Source organism: Mytilus galloprovincialis, chromosome 5, assembly GCF_965363235.1.
Source record: "Mytilus galloprovincialis chromosome 5, xbMytGall1.hap1.1, whole genome shotgun sequence".
Classification (NCBI taxonomy): domain Eukaryota; kingdom Metazoa; phylum Mollusca; class Bivalvia; order Mytilida; family Mytilidae; genus Mytilus; species Mytilus galloprovincialis.
Window position 1 is genome coordinate 45,936,440 of NC_134842.1, and position 22,037 is coordinate 45,958,476.

The window sequence follows — 22,037 nt, forward strand, 5'->3', positions numbered from 1 at the left end:
AAATACGGCTAAGGTAATCTATGCATGGGATAAGAAAATCCTTAGTTTTTCGAAAAATTCAAAGTTTTATAAACCGGAAATTTATAAAAATGACCACATAATTGATATTCATGTCAACACCGAAGTGCTGACTACTGGGCTGGTGATACCCTCGGGGACGAAACGTCCAATAGCAGAGGCATCGACCGAGTGGTGTAAATAGTTATCAAAGGTACCAGGATTATAATTTAGTACGCCAGACGCGCGTTTCGTCTACATAAGACTCATCAGTGACGCTCATACCAAAATAGTTATTAAGCCAAACAAATACAAAGTTGAAAAGCATTGAGGATCCAAAATTCCAAAAAGTGTCATTTATTTTGATCAATTTAAAATAAATGAAATATAATATAACAAAATAAAGTATCTAAGTCTTTTCTTTGAAAAGGGTCATAATGGTATTGATTTTTTAGATACAATATGAGATTAAATAAAAGACAAGATAAATAACCATGCCAAATGTTTACTTTACATGAATCTTCTTTACCCTCCGGATCTGTTTTGTGTTGTTCAGTATTTTTGTTTCTTTATTATATTTTATTAACTATTGTTTTGTTCTACATGTCGACGAAATCTTGTTTTTACTCCTAAAAGGTCCGTAAGAGTCTTTTCAGTAATGTTAATGAGCATATCATTTTCTTGTGTCGGGATCAAAGTTTCACCGGTCATCCTATTCATAGGTCATATACAAAAAGAACTGTCATATTCCTTATTTGGTACAAACATTACAAAACAACTACTTTCATAGAGCTTGTCATAAACTATTGTAATAAAAAGCATGAAAATAGAGTTTTGGAGTGTAAAACAATTCTTTGGATGTTTTAGATAAATTAAATGCTTTTGATTGTCCTTTTAATTCTATTGACAGTTTTGAATTATCTACTCTTTACACTACACTTCCACAAAATCTTATGAAACAAAAAAAATGATCGTTTGGTAAATCTGAATACAAATATATTTGCTGCAACTCATTTTAAGCCTTCTTCTCTAACGAGAAAGGTAAATACGCTGACATAGGCATGTGTATAATTGGGTAACAAGCTAGCTGCCAAATGATAAATTTATTAGAAAAGTTTTCATGACGTTCATGATATAAGTCATATGTCATAGCAATTTTTAACATGACCTGAAAAGATTAACTAAGAATGACTTAAATAAAGACAAAAATAAGGTTATTTATCAAAATTTATCTATAAAGATTTTTTCATTAAGTAAATATTTAGATCCATCAATAGCGTTATCATATTAATGAAATTTATTTTCCAGTTAAAATTGTATTTGTCTTTTCAGAAAATACCATGTTTAGTTTTAGAATTTATTTATCATGGTTGTATATTGTCTAATTCATATATAAAAAAAAAAACAAAGAAGACATTAGTGTTAAAAATCAGAATCGACCAAAAAAGACATGCATGGGGATAAAACAACATTAAATTTGGTTAAAATACTTGTGAAATAAGACAAAATATAGTTATGTGTGTGCCTGTCCTAAGTCAGGAGTCTGTTATTCAGTGGTTGTCGTTTGTTTATGTGTTACATATTTGTTTTTCGTTCATTTGTTTTATAGAAATAAAGCCGATTGTTTTCTCGTTTGGATTGTTTTACCTTGTCATTTTGTGGCCTTTTATAGCTGACTTTGCGGTATGGGATTTGCTCATTGTTGAATGCCGTACGGTGATCTACAAATGTTAATTTATGTGTCGTGTTTGATCTCTTGTGGAGAGTTGTCTTATTGGCTATCATACCACATCTTCTTTTATCTTTATACTTATAATAGTATATAAACTTAGTGTTATAGAAATTATTTTATTGACTTATTTGTAACTATGATATATATTGAACAACATTTCTTATATATTACTTCATTGTTTACAAGATATTTTTTCACATGGTTTATTTTGCCATTTATTTGTCACATCTCAACGATGCTTGAGCCCAGATCACAATATCAATTATTTCCTCCATTAAGGGTTGAAAACACAGATACAGGGAAGATTTACAAAATGAAAATGCACCTGTATGTTAATTTGAAATTTGAACGATCAAAATAGATAACCTATGACAATTTGACTTGACACCTGTTGGGTAGACACAATTTGAAATGGCAGTTTTCTTTATGATTATGATTAACTATTGCTTTTAAGAACTTTACAAAGATATCAATTTAAAGTTGTTGAAATCGTCGAATGATGAGGCAAATGTTCTAAATATACTTACCGGAGTTGTGATGAGATAATGTTTGTTTGTCTTTTTCTTTTTTGTAACAATAGTGTTGTCAGTTTATTTTTGATCTATGAGTCTGAAAATCACTCTGGTATCTTTCGCCCTTTTAACTTTTAAAGCAATAAATGTTCTCGTCAATAAGGTTTAATGACATGTTTTAAGTACTTCTGAACAAGTTTTAGTGCAATATAAACTACCTTATTTCATACCACATCTTCTTTTTTATATACTGATGCATTTAACTAATTTGATATAATTATATTTAATCCTCACCATGTTCACCACAAACAAATAAAACTTTTCCACTGCATTTCAAAAATATTTCTTGTACTAAAGTCTCCAGTTTTTCAGGCATTTTTGTTTATATTTTACTCGTGAAAGTCTGGATGATATACGCGAATAATATTTCTTTGTTATAAAAGTCAAAATGCTTCAAACGAGACCAAGATAAGTATAATTTCTAGAAAACTTAATAATATGATTATTACAATTCAAAATTACATTATAACTAGATATACTGTTATGTGTACTAATTGTCTATACACCATGAAGATAAAGCATTTAGCAAAAGTGAAGTGGTAGCTTTTTTTCATTGATTGCCATTACTACTGCGTCATCAGCATGATCAATAAAATACACTATTTTCATCATATATTTCTTTTTTGCAGTCAAAAGACTTAAGAAATGTACATGTAACTAAATCATCAATATATAAGCTGACCAATTTATATTAAGCCAGTCTGTGTTGTATTAAGTGACTTAATAGCAGAACGTATACCCATACTATTAAGTTGATACCATATATTTATAAAAAAAAATTCTGTACTATTTCGAAGGATTTTTAAAATCAGCAGACATAACAAGTTTGATTAACAAAGATGTTTTCAATTATCTGTAACATTCGTAAAAGTAGTTTATTAAAGATTTGTACTCCATTTTTGCTGGAAATCAGTATGTTCGTCCGCCAGTATATTATTTTAACCTACCCACTTAGATATCTATCGTACAGTATATGACATTATGTATGTACTGGTAGATTCCTCCGTTATTCAGAGTACCCCTCGATATCTGCGAGGGTACAGTGGAAACTGTTCACACTCCTTTTCGGGATTAATGGAGATGTGTCACTAACTTATTTACACCAATATTTACAAAGGCATTTCCAATCCCAACACAAATGGAGTGCAAGGACACCGGGAGTCTGTTATTATTAAATTGACAGTACAATCTATAAGACAATGCCGCAATTTTGATGCCTCTATAACAAAGGAATATCTTGGGTCTGACAAATATGATTAGGGCTCAGATTTATAATAATTATATTTCAAAGATCAAAAGTATTGACATACGTTATTTAAATCATAGTATCTATGATGAGTTACAAAAGAACTGAAATTTGATTCAATAAAGATTTTTACTTGTCTGTTATTCATTTATTTTTCTCCCTATAACCAGATGGATTCCATCAAAAAGACAACTTTAAATATACTCGATTCAATAGTATTGGTGTCATAATTAAACATAATCGACCTTTTATGCTAGTTAAGAACTTCTGAATGTTCAGATTGCCACTCCTCAAGAACATCGGATAATGCAGAAGTTACATTGCCATCTCCAACGATAACGTCCATGCTAATTAGCCACCTACAGCTGTCTGCAATGCGTTCAACCTGCTTACAAAACATATGCTGATTGTACCCTCTTGTAATGATTGTCATTGCATCTATCATTAATTGTTTACAAATCTTTTGAATTTTTGAAATACTGAAGTTTTTCTACCTTATGAATAGATTGCTTTAGCTGTACTTGGCAAAACATTTACGAATTTTGGTCCTCAATGCTCTTCAACTTCGTACTGTGTTTGGGCCTTATTAACTGTTTCGGATGAGGGCGTCACGGATTAGTTTTTTGTGGCATATTTACAAAAAAATAATCCTGGTATCTATGATAAGTTTATTCACATATCTTTTCGGTAGCATGGACCATCCTCGTTTAATAGCGAAAAAACAAAAAAAAAATCTATAAATAATGTAACAAAATTGTACATGTATTAAATTTACAAAATCTTATGTTTCAAGTTATAATGAGTCACAATATTTTTAACACAAGAAGTTTAATCCAATGATACTGAACTCCATATGACAGTTGTTTGCCTCATTACAGCAAACATTGTCATAATTCTAATTGTATCGCATGAAATTAGTTTTGGTCTTTTTGTTTGTGGATATAGATGTGAAAAGGTAAAAACAAGTGACAAAAGTGGTTTTTATAATCTTTTATGACAACTAAATTGTAGTGATACACAGGACGTTATCAATAACATCAATATGCATTCATGTAATAAATAAAATAAATTCGGTGTTAACATCAGACACACAGAAGATCCATACACGATTATGCACATACAAATGTATTACACATGTACAATAAACCACCAATAATCAGGGTTTAAAATTACTAAAATCTCTATAGCATATTCCTTACAATAAAAAAAGCCTTGCAATAACACATTAGATAAACATCTAACACACACAACATGGGATTTGTTGTCGTCTTCAAAATTTCAAATTACAAAACATGTTTGAGATGGGTCCCTTCAGCAAATTATCCTAAATTGAATGGTCAAAACAAATAAAGGTAATACAATGAAGAGGAGTAGCCTTCAACATTACCATAATTACCTGCATTACATACTTAAAAACAAAGCTGCAAGTACAATAGTCTTCTTTATGATATACATATCATATAATACTCAAATATAGAATAAAAGACGCACTATATGTTTATCGATCAGATATATACGTGCAGTATATCATTGGTCGATAAACATATAGTAAAAAGGTGTTGGTTATTATTTAGGTTTGAATTTGATTATTCTTTAACGTTTTCATCATTAATTCAATGGATTATTTCAAACTATCCTAAATGTAAATTGTTGTATATGTTACGATGATATTTTGATGGCTAGTTGTTCAACGTTCAGTTTGAATAATACAAAAAACTTTTTTCAATGTGTGGTTAAGTCGTGAATATTACATAACCTGCCACCAACGACAACGATCATTTCAGAAAACTGTTTATTTTCTTTTTAATCTGGTTTTTGATACATAAGTACGGATATGATATTTATTTTGAATTTATATTTTTTTTTTCACACAACAGTTAACGTTTATGTGCGTGCTGTATGAATAGATAGATTATATACATGTAAGTAGAATACACGTATAAATTTTCATACTTGTATCACTACATTTTCTGAAAATATTGAAACATTTTAATAAATTGAACAGTAAGCTTTCTTAATCTAAAGGTTATCATATTGATGATATTTATTTGTTATCTAAGTACCAGTGTCTCTATTTAGAAGGCAACCCTTAATTTCGACATTGATGATAATTCTATCAAAATAAATAGAGTCAATAGTATTACAAAATATTGATTGATAAATGATTGCTAAACGTCTAGTGACAACTAGCACGTGTATATTTTGGAAAAGAAGCCATTAACAATAAATAAAAAGCCTTGCAATAACACATTAGATAAACATCTAGCACACACAACATGAGATTTGTTGTCGTCTTCAAAATTTCAAATTACAAAACATGTTTGAGATGGGTCCCTTCAGCAAATTATCCTAAATTGAATGGTCAAAACAAATAAAGGTAATACAATGAAGAGGAGTAGCCTTCAACATTACCATAATTACCTGCATTACATACTTAAAAACAAAGCTGCAAGTACAATAGTCTTCTTCATGAAATACATATCATATAATACCCAAATGTAAAATAAAAGACGCACTATATGTTTATCGACCAATGATATACGTGCAGTATATCATTGGTCGATAAACATATAGTAAAGAGGTGTTGGTTATTATCTAGGTTTGAATTTAATTATTTTTTAACGTTTTCATCATTAATTTAATGGATTATTTCAAACTATCCTAAATGTAATTTGTTGTATATGTTACGATGATATTTTGATGGCTAGGTGTTCACCGTTCAGTTTGAATATTACAAATACCGTTTTTCAATGTGTGGTTAAGTCGTAAATGTCACATAACCTGCCACCAACGACAACGATCATTTCAGAAAACTGTTTGTTTTGTTTTTAATCTGGCTTTTGATACATAAGTACGGATATGATATTTATTTTGAATTTATATTTTTTTTTTCACATAACAGTTAACGTTAATGTGCGTGCTGTATGAATAGATAGATTATATACATGTAAGTAGAATACACGTATAAATTTTCATACTTGTATCACTACATTTTCTGAAAATATTGAAACATTTTCATAAATTGAACAGTAAGCTTTCTTAATCTAAAGGTTATCATATTGATGATATTAATAGGTTATCTAAGTACCAGTGTCTCTATTTAGAAGGCAAACCTTAATTTTGACATTGGTGATAATTCTAACAAAATAAATAGAGTCAATTTTATTACAAAATATTGATTGATAAATGATAGCTAAACGTCTAGTGACAACTAGCACGTGTATATTTTGGAAAAGAAGCCATTAACATGCAATAAATAAAATATCAAGGTTCTGCAAGTCGACGGTTAAAACATGTAAGATAAAGGGTTGAGCACTTGGACTGCCTTCATAGTAAAATATGCTTAAATGGTTTTTTTTTATTTTTATTTTTAACATAATTCGGGATGCAATTTTAGCAAACTACCACTGTATTCACGCATATGTTCTTACAACTTGACTTATAATTGTTATCTGAAATTTTGTCAGATTATAATTAACCTTTTTTTGCGTCGCACATTTAAACAAACTTATGTTTCTCAAAACTGTTTTAGAGGACTTCACGATTTCTTTTGAGAAAACCTTTGCCATGATAACATAAAAAGGCATACATGTATACATACATCCTATCGCATCCAAACGAAGATGTAACTTGTGTAAGGTGTAATAAAATGAGAATGGTGCAACGTGGGACAAAGGGCAAAGTCAGTATTGATATTTATGCAAATTATGAAAACAAGATAAAGGGTTGGGCACTTGGACTGCCTTTTAAAAACAAGTGTATTTTGACGGAAAAGAAATCTTGAATTTTGTCTTACAACATGACACCTACAGATTCCTGAGAGTTGTGACAAATGTTTGAACATGCATAAAGCGTTTCAATCTATTAACAGATGTTTTAAGAGTCATCTGATTTAAAGTTTATGGATGTCAGATGTCAATAAATAATTAAAAGCTTAATTTTGTTTTCCACATTTGTTTATTCCAGAGCCACTATTTTAGACAAAAGAGGATTTCCTGTGACATTTAGAATATTTGAATCCGACACCACATCAAGTCGGATTTGGTACGATTACTCTTTCTCGCATATGTATAATAGCATGACTCTAGATCTGTTATGATTTGCAGATAGACATACAACACATCGTTTTCACAAATTACTGCATTGAATAAAACAGAACTCGTCTGTGAGAATAGTTATCTGTGGTTCTTTATATGAATCATAAATATTTTTCTTTTATGTTTTAACAGCAGTTGAATAAGCCTGTTCATGTTCTACTCAATGCAGTTTATGTGATTAAGTCAAACGATTTCCAAGCAAACGTGTTTATTTGATTACCATAAAAAAAAAATATAACAACACTAATATAAGAACGAAGTCTAATAATTTCTGCTGTTTGTATACGTAATTATTTAAATCTTGTACTTATGCAACATATTATTTCATAGCAAAACGAATGTTAAAAACAAGCATTGCAAGACTTTGGTATCTTGATGATGACGTTGGTGGATGGCTGTTTAAAGTCATGCGGTAAATAAAATGCATTTTCGGGCAAATGCAGATGTTAATGAGATATGAATATAACCCTGGTTTGTACTAGACAGATTTATAACGTGTAAATTCACAAACTAACAGTCCGCATGGAGACATATCCACCTACCTAGAAACAAATTTGTGTGTTGTTATACCTTTGCAGTATAAGTGTTTCCATTAAGTAATACTTTAATGCGAAAACAACTTTACCTAAAAAAGTGGGTTTTTTAACATTTAAAAATGCATCATAAATATAAAAACTAACAATAGGACCAACTTCGGATTTGTAGCCGTCTTTAATTACATTTTTCAACTGAAGTTTTTTTATTTGTTGTGCAATTCAGATAAGATTTATCACTTGTTCGACTTTATCTCAAAAAGCTGATAGTATTTCTCAAAAGATTCGGATATTTTTAGGTGATATTAATTTTAGATGAAATGTCATTATTTGTAAAACGTCAAAAATATTATCGGCAGTAGTGATACGATCAAAAATAATTTAACTGTAGTTTTAATTTTTCAAAAATCATTATTTGCATAAAGATCAATACTGACTTTGCCCTTTGTCCTACGTTACACCTTTCTTATTTTATTACACCTTACACAAGTTACATCTTCGTTTGGATGCGATAGGATGTATGTATATATGTATGCCTTTTAATGTTATCATGGCGAAGGTTTTATCAAAAGTAACAGAAATCGTGACGTCCTCCAACACAGCCTTGAAATACATAAGTTTGTTTAAATGTACTACGCACAAAAAGGATAATTATAATCTGACAATATTCCGTTTACAATTATAAATCAAGTTTGTAAGTATATATGCGTGAATACAGTAGTAGTTTGCCAAGATTGCATGTTCCATTCCTGGTTATCATTTGCATCCCGAATTATATTAAATAAAAAACACAAAAAATTTAAGCATGTTTTACTATGAATATCCGAATGATATTACTCATTTTGCAAGTGATAACTTAAAAGCGGCTTTCCAGCAGTACACACATATTAAGATTTTTACTTGGGTTTTACATCTTTTTAAAGGGGAAAACAATGAAACCATATATTTTTATTAAACTCTAATGTAGGCTATGTAATCAGGGAAACGCCAACTGTCAGTTGACACAATCAATGACTTTTAAAGTATTTAGTTGATGACATGTTTCCTTATTTTAAAGAAAAAACTAAAAACTATTTTTTGAGGGAATTTTTACAATATAGGTTATCCTCTCAGAACCCACGAACTAAGTTGTGTTTTGTGTTAAACATGTTAAACATATGTTTTGCAGATCTATATACAAAATCATTTAAAAATTGAGAATCAACATGTGATTACTTTCTAAATAAATGTTTTTTTTTTATCTAATTTGATATGTTTTTGTAGACTTTATGTTTTTTGGTACTAACAAATTTACCATGGAAGTCAATGGAAATTTGTTTCTATTGAATCATAGTTCCTCCCATGTGAATGTTCTGAAATCTTCAGTTCAATCCTATGATTTTCTTTTTTTGCTGTTGTTTGTCCTTAATCGCAGAAATGACTAATGAGCTAATGATATGCTCGGGTACTGTTACGCCACTAGCAGAGGAAATGACTCTTGCTGTAAGATTTTTTTTTTTAAAGCAACATTTAGTACATTTCATGCGTCCGAAAGCACTCTTTTATCTGCCATTATTAGTAATGTTAAATTATATGAATGCCATAGATTTAAAAAAAAAAACAGAAACAGTTGAAAAGCTTTAAGAACAAGACAGACCTTATCATTTTGATAATAGCCAAATCAATATTATATGAGGTCGATTTTGTGCATTACTTGGCCAAATTTGTAATAAATTCTTTATTCATAAAACGGAGCTTTACTTTTTTCATAAACTCTATCGCAACGCTTTTTTACGATTCAATGAAAAAAAAGTAACCTGCTTTAAATTGTTGTCCATGAATGTGTAGGCAAAACAGATGGTATAAAAAAAAATCATGTGCGTTTGTTTCTTCATTAAATTGTGTGTGATAATGTAAACTTACGTACTGTGAATACTTTTTTATTAGTTGCTGCATAAAATGATAGAAAATGTTAAATAGGCAACACAATGATTTAGAGTTGAATCAGACAACTATTGTGGTTAAATATACCATTGGGTCTCTTATTTCAAGAGACTGTATCAAAATAGGTATTCATAATCTAAAATATTATAAAGCACAATTGTATATGTGAACGTTTATTAAAGTGTATAACCGTTAAAATGAGATAAGTCTTCGGTTTGATACCTGATAAATTTTGATGATACCTTTAACCAGATATGTTATCACAAAAGTAAGTGATTAAGTTGTTTATAACTGTAAAAATCGACATTTTTTAAAAATCTTATTATTTCAAGGATTCAGTGTGACGTAAAAAAAGATATGAATTATTCATTAAAAGGTACACGCCTCTTTACTATCTCCTATAAAAACCTTAGGTGTGCATGCAAATCCACACCAGTTATTTAGTCAGTAAGTAGAGGAATAACTTTGCATTAGTCGGTATGTAAAACTATATATTTGATTTAAAAGCAAAAATATCGACTAACTTATAAGTAACTGAAACAGTTATTATAAGAAACACACAAAATAAAAATTGGATGCACCAATATATACCAAGACTCTATAAAAGTGTTTATTCAGAACTTCTATAAAAAATAATAATCAAACTTTTAAAACCTTGCTTATGTTGAAGGGATTATATATCAATCGTCTTTCTAAAATATGTAATTAAAAAGTTGACAATAAATCATAATTTCAAAAAGATCCTTGTCAGGTCTTATTCGAAGTTCAGAAGTCGCCAATTAGGTATAAAGATACTTTAGTTTTATAACAACTCAGTTCAGTTCAAAGTTTTATTGCTATATAAACTTTACAGTTTGTGACATATAACTACAAAAACAAATGAAGACAATAACTAAGTTACTCAATATATATATATACAAATTCAGGTAAATATTATAGGATCCCCTGACCTCAGTTCCATTCACTTTTTCATAAAGGATCCCAATTTATTCACTTGTTTTGGTATTGATGGGTTAAGTGTATATAAAACTTTGTCATTGTCAGTGAGATTAGAAAATGAATTATTTTTCTATGTCAATGCAATTAAAATATTCTAATCTAATAACAAAGTGGTATACCTTAGGCAACTAGTACGGATAAAAGTATTAACCTAGGGATTTTTTTTCACGAATAATAAGATTTAGGGTGTAAAGGGGTTCAGTAGTATCAGACCCAAGCATCGGACACGTAGTTATGTTCTTCCGTGAGTCGTCACACCTGCATCTTTTTTTTTTTTGCCAGGAAATATGAGGATAAACAAATGATTTTGTACTATTTTCTTATCATGGAGGATTTTTGAAAATCACAAAATTACCGAGCTCCAAGAAAATTCAAATTGGCATGTCACTTATCAAAAGGCAATTAAAAGTGTTCTAAATACCAAAAGATATATAACGTATGTAATAGTAAAAGTTCAATGATAAGTTAATATTGATATTAAAAGACCTCCGAACAAAAAGGGTCGTTCAGATCTCCGAGCCCGAAGGGCGAGGGGATTTGAACAGCCCTTTTTGTGAGGAGGTCTTTTAATGTCAATATTAACTTAATCATTGAACTTTTACTGACTTACAAACCGTCAAAAATATAAGAAAAGTACATAAAAAGCACTTGCTGAAACCTAATTCCCCTGAACTGGACGAGTCTAAGTATGTTCAACTTAAATGATAGTTAAACTGTACTCAGACTGATATATACAATTAACAGTTACCAAATTGAAATGCAAACGGACCGATTTAATAGAATTACATCATAATTATCTATTTATGATAAAAAAAAAATAGCATCTAAATAATACAAAATGATAGTTTTACAAAATTAAGGGGTAAATTTATATTTTTTCAGCCAACTTTTCAAAATAACGATTTCTTATTTAATAAATCAGGCAATCAAAACCCCATGCAGACCTCATTTATAACTGACCAATGAATATTATGCCCAAAACTTCATGCTATATATACTTGATGTTTTTGATCTGTCAGTAATCATGAAATAGATTCGTAAAGATCAGACCTTAGAAAACAGTAAGTAAACTCTTCTAACAATTAGCTTTTTAAACAGCTTGTTTCAGAACATCTAATCGGACAGACCTAGATGCATAAGGTCCTTCACAATATTCATCCGGTAAATGTTCCTTTTGTTTCTGATTTGGTAATTTTCCTACATTACGTTACATGCGAATACAAAATGAATAGTTGTGTCTATTCAGTCCAATTAATTATTAAATAGTTCTTGCTTTATTTGTGTTTAAAAAAAAAAATTATGCATGCAAACTTCAACATGTTCAATGAATAAAACCGTATTAAACTAGGTTTCACTGGCCCGATTAAAACGTGTGAGGTGAGATATGTTTGCAAGTTCAATGCATTATATGAAAACAAACTCTAGTCGCCCGTTATTCCCTTTTCATGTCTAACACCTGAAAATTTGTTTATCTTTCTTAGTTTTATCCTTGCCTGACAAAAAAAATCATATGTTCTAAATCGTATTAAAACAAAAGATAAGAACCATAGTAAAAAAATATTTAAAACTTTTTAATAAGCAGTCAGTAATGTGATAAACTGAAGAGACCCCCTCCCTTCCCGATTTTTTTTAAATGGAAATTGTAAATTATAGCATTTTACAAGATCTTGTCTTTGTGTGCTAAGTACTAGTACAGAGAAAGCTATTAAGTTGATTGATTGTTGGTTGCTTTACGTCCAGTAGCAAATATTTCATGCATGTTCATGACTATAACACATACATTTTAAATACAATAGGTCGTACAATAGGAGGTCGACAGTGAGGTTGGACGTGAAACTTTAAAATACCACTGGAAAATGAGGGTATATTGAATAAGGACAGAAATTTAGACTTGAAACAGCTGGCAATATTTGGACCACTCGAATATTAGGTGTAAGAGTTTTTAATTTGCCAGGAGCGTTGATCCATACAATCAATCTACCCTGAAGTCGATCATCCATGTTTACGTGTAGTTTACAAAATCATTTCAAGCATCTAAGTTAGGTTAGATACTTTAAGTTCGCTTTAGTAACTGTGATAATTCTGTGAAACTGTATTGTGTATTGTGCTTTAGTTTTTGGTATGATATTCTGTACTACCAATCTCTACCGGTCTCCTGGTTGGTCTCGTGTGGGGGCGTTCGCCTCGAGAGCGGGAGGTCATTTGTTCGAATCCCGAACGGGTCAAACAAAGACGTTAAAGACTGGCCGACTCAGAGTCGAAAATGTGTCCGGGTCGGGTGACTTTTCTTCCTGCGAACTAATATCTTGTTAACTTACACGATAAAAAAAAACGAATCAGTTTGTCAGTCTGGTAAAAAACGAGGTTAATACTCTTAATACTCTTATATTTACATCTAATCGTCCTGAATATTAATTTTATTTGCCGCTGGTCGTCATCCATTATCATTATTTATTTTACCGTTTTATTATACAATGAAGTAGTTTTCTTTTACTGGTTTATATTACAACTTCTTAAATTTTCACCGATCAAAATTAAAATATGGCAGGTGAAATTTTTCAACCAAACACTTGTGATTGTTGGGATATCTTTGACGGTAAATAATATTAAATCAAATGTGCCTTTTCGGATATATATAATATTTGACGGAAAATATTATTGAATTAACTCAGTATACCTATTATTTAGTCTGGGGTCGGTTTTGAGCTTATCATTCTGTATACGCGTCTTTCTATAAAAAAAAACCGAATGTTGACTCTAAATATTTTTGTTTATCTGTGTCTTTAGGTTGCTGTTGCATTAATTTTTACCTTTATCTCCTTTTTATTAAAGAGGGGTTCCCAACCCAGGACAAAAAAGGGGGGTTCCAACTATATGTCCCCCCCATTCAAATGCATTGATCGGCCAAAAAAGGGATGTTCCAACGCCCGGACCCCCCTCCTGGATCCGCAAATGAAATGATTCGATTGGGTATAGAAATATTGAAATATTGACATCTCTGGACCTCTCCTGTCCCACAGTATACCCTTGATAAATGGGTGCGTTCGTTTAGCTTATTGGTTATATAAATACGCAGCTTTGTCCGATCAAAATCAATAGGAATGTATATACGATGCCTGGTGCAGTGAGAATTTCACGCTATCTTTAAAATTAAACATTAGAGGGAAAGACGATCTACGCACGAGTTGAATGATTGAAATGTGTAAGCAACAAGAAAGGTCAGCTAAATGTTTTCAAATAAGTCGCATGACTGATTTTAATAACATTTTTTGTGACTTTTGCTAGAACAATAGTAGACAATATAAAAAAAATGAAACGCCCAAAATAAGTTGAATCTTTTTATAAATTGTTGTCAACCTTTTTTTATCATTTTTTTTTTGTTGTTGCTTTTATAACAACTATTATACCAGTCTGAGATATAAATAAACTTGAAACAGCAAATGTTGTCACCTAGACGAGACAGCCGTCATGGTACGCTTCAATATTTGAGTTATAGCCACTCAGTGAAGATTGTTTTTCTGTTCTAGTCCCTCCCCTATTAGTTTTGCTGGAAATTATACAATGTAAAACCTGATGTGTACTACGACAACGTTTTTTAATGTTAAAAAAAAGATTAAATGCAAAGAGAAAAATTGATGGAAGAAATGTTAAGATTTACGCATAAAAATTCAAATGTAAATAATAATATAAAAAATGGAAAAACTGTTTGAGACTATAACCAACTGAGGACAAATGATTATACATCACTAAGTGAAGCTGATTAATTTATTGCTCCTTTGTGTCCAGTGGCAAATATGTCATGCATATTCACGACTAGATTCAAAGTGGATCAATCGGAATCAAATGCTAACAAATTTAGAGTGACACTTTTTACAATAAAGCAGAGCGTTCGCTAGAGGTAAAACGTATGCCGTAATAGAAAAGATTTGAACCATAATGATAAAACTCGAAAGTTAAGCTATTAGCACTTCTTCTCAATTTTTTTCTCCGCGGTAAGCGAAAGCAATAAACAAAACGTCATGAATTTACGATCAATAACGGCTTCTATAAGTAAATGAGATATGGACTTTTTTTATAAATAAATTCCTATTGCAGCCAGCATCTCCCGCTTCGGGACAGGATATTATTTCCACAAAATACCGCCTCATTATTGATCGGAGATATTTAAGCAACCAAAAGCTCTTTGAATCAAACAAATTCTTAAATTGTAAATTAAGGTATTTTGCTGGGTGTTTTTTCCCGATCCTATTGCGGACCCCTTGATTTTAAGAGGGCGTATCTAATTAGTCATGCCCGATTAACTTTAAGTAAATTGAACCTCAACTTAAAGACCTACATCGGGTAAATAAGTTTGAGGTACAATAAGTAGACAATAGAAATCCTTTGTGAAATGAGATCGTCCCAGGTTTCTTAGATAATTATTTTGCGTTGAATAACAATAAAAAATACACGAGCAGGTTTGTAAATTTGAGTAAAACCCTTCTTCCAAATTCGTTTGAGCTACTTAGCGAAACACTTTTGTCAAAGTCAGTATGATAGAGAAAGATTCAAGAACCTATGTGTGTAGTCTTAAAAATTTGTTTGTAGTTATATGAAAAGTTAAAACTCTACGATGTTTAATTATTATTTGATACGTTTTCTCTGGTTACCACCGTCATAAATAATTCAAATTTATGATGTTGGAAAAAAAGAATGAAAAGTAGGGTACATGCATTCTATAGATTATAACCTGATATTTTTCATATAAGACCGCACATATACATCATTCCTAAGTCAATGTATCAGGTCTAAAGCTGACAGGAAAAAGGGTTGATTTTGAGCATTGGCTGATAAAGACAAGTCATATAAAAAGACGATGGTATGTTATTCTTGTCATAATATACTTCTACAGAAGACATACAGAAAAAAAAATATTGTTTAAACTTTGAAAAAAAACATTTGTAGTAATATATTCCTGATTAATTTTTTTTATTATTAATTTTTTAATAGGTGTATTTTTCGTTATTTGCTGAATGACGTCGAAATGTGTCGTTCGATAACGTTACAGAAGAGCATTCGATAACAACCAGATGCAGTTGATATCAAACGGAAGCAGTTGATATTAACCGGAACCAGTTGTTATAAACCGGAACTAGTTGATATATAAACCGGAAGCAATTGATAACAAAAGTCATACCGCACGGCTGATGCAATTCTTTAATTTAAATAAATATTTAAAAATGTACAAATTAGTTTTATCATGGGGTACAATTATGCTATTTCTTTTCTAAAAGTATATGATAAGGGTATAATTGTACCCCATGATAAAACCTGTTTGTGCATATACTTATTCATTGAATTTGAAGAACATAACCTTACCCTTGTGATATGACGATTGTTATCAACTGCTTCCGGTTTATAACAACTGTTTCCGGTTATTATCGCATGCTTTGCTGTAGCATTATCGCATGCCATTTCGACGTCATTAAGTGAATTCCGGAAAATATACCTCAATGGTACATGTTTGTGTGCATAGAAACACAACAAAGTTTGATAAGAAAAATTATTAAGAATCAGGAAAATAAATTATATAAAATGCAAAACAAATATTACAACAAAAGCATTTTTCATAGTTTTAAAAATAATTGTTGTCTGTATGTCTCCTGTTGAGGTATATGATAAAAAGAACATAACATGTCATTTTTCATATCAGACCTCTTATAAACCCATAGTCAAAATCATCTTTTGAGCCTACCGGCTAATTTAACGACTCATAAAATACAAGCTGCTGCAACAAAGAAAAATGTAAGTCTCGGCTTTTTGTTATAGTACTGCAATTTTTAATGTTGAATGCAAATGGAAATACCCGAACATCTAAACAATGTAAAACATTCAAAGTTTCATGACTCAATGTACTGGAACAAAAAGACTTGCAAATGCTATTATTAGACCTTTTCAACATCTCTCGACACCTACAGTCGAGAACGACTATGACAGGTTAAATGTGATGGGTCGTCTTAAAAATAAAAAAATAAAAATGAAATCATTATTGATTTTACTGCTATTATTGACAATGATAGAACTTTCCCATAGAGTCCAATTAACATGGATTTTTTGTAATTGATTATAAAGAAAATGATGGACTTCAAGTCACATTTCATCTTTTTAGACATTGAACTTCTAGCTGTCCTGGTGGTATTTGGAAAATGAAAAGAACAAACTTAAGAATGTTTAATTGTAGTTGATATTTAATTAAACAATATTTTATGTCTGTTGACCTGGGCGTCACATGTTTCAACAATGTCTGTTAGTTTTGGCCTTGTGTGCCTCCAATATGTACTGAATACTTTGTATATTTTCAATTCACCAATTTGGTGTTCCACTTGAATTCTGTATTCACCAATCACGCGATTACATTTTCTGCTCTTTCTCTCAAATGTTATGGCTTACGGATAATTTGAGGTGTTGTAAATGGTGTAACTAAAGGATGAAGATTTGGATAAACTTTGTCTCTAAGGAGAACACAGTCCTTCAGGAAATGCAGCGGATTATTTCTCCCTATTTTGATTGAAAAACTCCCTTATGTATGGTAATGGATGAGATACAAAAAATAATTTAAGTACGAAAAAACTTGAAAAAGGTACAAAACTTTGTTCCGGAAATTGGATATAAAGAAATAACGAAGGGACAAGGTATGTTGTTTACGGGACATCAGCCGTCGGTCTCCAAACCCCTGCTTAGCACTGTCCATATTGATTTTGCAATGTCAACAAGCTCTATAGTATTAACTAACAACTTGAAATATAAATTCCATACGCAGATATGTAAAAAAAATGAACTGCTTAAGATGTTGTTACATTAAAACGAAAAGTCAATTAATTTATTTTTTTTCAAAATTTATCATGAAAAACATCATCTCTAACAAAATATCTTGAAGCGGAGAAATCCGCCGTTGATAAAAAAAAAAATAGATGTGATATTTTCCTTAGACCTTCAAAATTACTATGTAATTATCCCTCCAGAAATTGAATATGTACATCAACTAAGGTGAAGATCGGTTGAAAAATACCAATTTGGTCGTGTTTACAAGTGTGATACGGACGTACGGACCGTCCAGTAATTATTTTTCATAGATTTTGGACCAAGAAATTAATCGTTATTTACATGCGGAAAATATTCGGTAAAACGTTTAAGACTCACATAATCATGAAATTGAAGAGAAAGCGGATCAGGATGCAGAATGGGTGCTGTATTTGTTTTAATCAATTGAACATGAAATGTCGTGTAAATATATACAAAATAAGAATATTATATGACAGAGACATATATTTATTTATTTATTTGGTTGATATATATTCTGAAGCTATATAGTCAAGACAGTATATAACCGCCAATCCAATATGTTACGTATTGATAATCATGACATTTTTTGTCTTTGAGACGACCCATCTATTTTACCTGTAAACTGTAGGTGTCATTAGTCGGTGTCGAGAGATGTTGAAAAGGTCTATTAATACTATCATTGTTTTAACATAAGTGGTTTCACTGAAAATGATACCATCTCAAAATCTAAAATAAAAAGTATGCAAAACATGAAAAGTCAATCGACAAAGACTAAGGTGATGGTAGATATATAATCTCGATGGAAATGAGATGTGCCAAATCTAATAGTTGTTCAGCAAATATCATTGACCTAACTTTGAACTGACGTAGTCATTAACTATGACGTTCTAAGTAACCAAGCATTTCAAAGTCAATAAACCATGACTAAGGGGGCGGCGTCAAATACTTTCCATGGAACTCAGATGTGCAAATGCTGACAACTGCAAACCAAATATCATTGACCTACTAACAGTGGTTCTCCATACACTGACCCGATTTCGAACTATTACATTGTTGACGCCGCCGTCGTACTAAACAGCATACTTAAGTCTCGCTCTTTGAATCCGTGAAGGCGTGAAAAATATTATGGTCCTCATTCAAGATCTTTTATTTTCTGCAGGATTGATATCAGGATGCAGAGACACGTTTATTTTCTGTGTAGTGTGCTGTTTATATATGTGAGTATCTTATTGTAATCGAGATTGAACAGCTCGAGCTATACTAGTAAAATAACACGTTAGCAAGAGACATATCTAGTTCACCGATATTCAAAAATCGGAAACGTAAATGAATCAAGACACCAATATTAACAAAATAAGTACCAGGCATTCGCATAAATGTCAAAGTTAACCCAAATGCTCTGTTAAACAGTACGTTGCAGTCTACTTATAGTCTATTTTAAAATTTGAACTGTGATAGTCGGTAGCAAGTCTTTATAACATCTAAATTCCCTGTCTCACAACATGCTTCTCTAAAAGAGTAGGTTCAGAAAGACCCCTTTTTGGCCCCAAAAAATAGCAGTTTTACAAAATTTTTAAATGTAAACTTTTAGTTATTTTTTGGAAAGTATAATGTCTCTGCTATATAAATATGGGATTATTTTGGCATTACAATGCACATATATCGGGTACGTGCATCATTAAGTCATACTAAATTACTGAAATCTTCACAATCTCATCATTCAAGTTAAATTTAAGACGGTTTCCGTCTTAAATGAAAGTGGCCGCATTTGTGTTCATTCTTGATATTGAAATGTAAGTTGTGTTTAATGATAATACAAAACATATATAAAGGTCGAGGATGAACACGGATGCGGCCACTTTCATTTTTGACAAAAAACCATATGAAAAGTGACAGTTTTTGGCATATTTGATAGATTTTTCATATCTAAGCTTGAATCGAATCGTTTATAATGAGTGAATCAGTTAAAATCTTTCGCAAAAAATAATTGAATCAATTGAAATACATGAAATAGACATTTAAGTGTTTAAAAAGTGTCCAAAATCTTTCATCAGATGAACTTGAAATTTGAGGCCGAAACCGGCCCTTACCGGACCTCCTCCTTTGTAAGTCACCAGTACATTTATGTTTTCTTGACTTCGCATATGTCCTCAAGTGAAGGCTTGCAATGAAAATGTAATCAGTCACCAAGGAAAATGATAACACATAAAATGTGATACTGAAACAAAACAAAGAAAGACGACATAAAGTCATGGCAACAACATCATGAACCTAGTATAAACATACTTTCGGTAAGGTAAGTTGCTCTGGATGTTTAAGCAGTTATATCTACAATAGTATCACTTTTTGTGTACAGGTACTAAGTAGCTAAAACATATATAGTTTGATAACAAAATTTATCTTTCGAAAATTAGATGTTTAGGTATAATTGCCATTCGGACCACTTTGTCCAAAAGATACTAAATATGGAGATTTAAGCAACGAAAGATCAGCGTACGGCAATCAACTATCAGCATAACCCACACCGTTCAGAAAGATAGACATAACGAAATGAGAATCAATTAAAACAAATGCTAACGACCCGTGTTATGACAAATCAATTAAACAAAAAAGACAAAAAGTAACAAATTAAGCTAACTACCTTGCACATTCAGAATGTTGAGATGCTAGACATTTTGTGAGTGCTCATTCGTCTGTTAACTTGTGACAGTGTGTAAATAGCACTTTGTTGGAAATGACTTGACTAATCAAATGAGCATGCAGAAGAACCAACTTCTTACATAATGAAAACACACAAAAAGTTTCGAATCTGATATCAGAGAACTCGCAATTGCAGAAAGTTAGTTTAAACCTATAACATCTGATAAATGAAGTATGTTCTACAAGACTAAATAATCACTCAAGTCTTAGAAACTAATGAAATTGTGAGATGACAAATATTGGTGCATCATATCGAAAGGAGGAAGGAACCTTTATAAATAAATAGTGGTACATATTTATTAGGTCTTTTCACTTTTCGTGGAAAGACCTTTTGTTTTTCTTCTGATTACTTTTTAGCTCACCTGGCCTAAAAGGCCAAGTGAGCTTTTCTCATCACTTGGCGTCTGGCGTCGGTCGTCCGTCGTCCGTCGTCGTCCGTCGTCGTCGTCCGTCGTCGTCGTTAACTTTTACAAAAATCTTCTCCTCTGAAACTACTAGGCCAAATTAAACCAAACTTGGCCACAATCATTATTTGGGTATCTAGTTTAAAAAATGTGTCCGATGACCCGGCCAACCATCCAAGATGGCCGCCATGGCTAAAAATAGAACATAGGGGTAAAATGCAGTTTTTGGCTTATAACTCAAAAACCAAAGCATTTAGAGCAAATCTGACATGGGGTAGAATTGTTAAACAGGTGAAGATCTATCTTCCCTGAAATTTTCAGATGAATCGGATAACCTGTTGTTGGGTTGCTGCCCCTGAATTAGTAATTTTAAGGAAATTTTGCTCTTTTTGGTTATTATCTTGAATATTATTATAGATAGAGATAAACAGTAAACAGCAATAATGTTCAGCAAAGTAAGATTTACAAATAAGTCAACATGACTGAAATGGTCAGTTGACCCCTTTAGGAGTTATTGCCCTTTATAGTCAATTTTTAACCATTTTTCGTAAATCTTAATAATCTTTTACAAAAATCTTCTCCTCTGAAACTACTGTGCCAAATTAATCCAAACTTGGCCACAATCATCTTTATGGTTAGTAGTTTGAAAAATGTGTCCGGTGACCCGGCCATCCAACCAAGATGGCCGCCATGGCTAAAAATAGAACATGGGGTAAAATGCAGTTTTTGGCTTATAACTCAAAACCAAAAGCATTTAGAGCAAATCTGACGGAGTAAAATTGTTTATCAGTTCAAGATCTATCTGCCCTGAAATTTTCAGATGAATCGGACAACCCGTTGTTGTGTTGCTGGCCCTGAATTAGTAATTTTAAGGAAATTTTGCTCTTTTTGGTTATTATCTTGAATATTATTATAGATAGAGATAAACTATAAACAGCAATAATGTTCAGCAAAGTAAGATTTACAAATAAGTCAACATGACTGAAATGGTCAGTTGACCCCTTTAGGAGTT

At 31.2% G+C, this 22,037-nt stretch overlaps 1 protein-coding gene across 1 annotated transcript in view; it reads left to right on the top strand.

The window, feature by feature from the left end:
* Positions 1-10,520: 10,520 nt before the first annotated feature.
* The window catches only part of LOC143075918 (uncharacterized), a 40,346-nt gene continuing 28,829 nt past the window's right edge, over positions 10,521-22,037 (top strand). The window contains exons 1-2 of the mRNA XM_076251502.1: positions 10,521-10,577; positions 19,081-19,138. Of these exons, the coding sequence (XP_076107617.1) occupies positions 19,094-19,138 (45 nt within the window). The 5' untranslated portion in view covers positions 10,521-10,577; positions 19,081-19,093. The remainder of the gene's footprint in view (positions 10,578-19,080; positions 19,139-22,037) is intronic.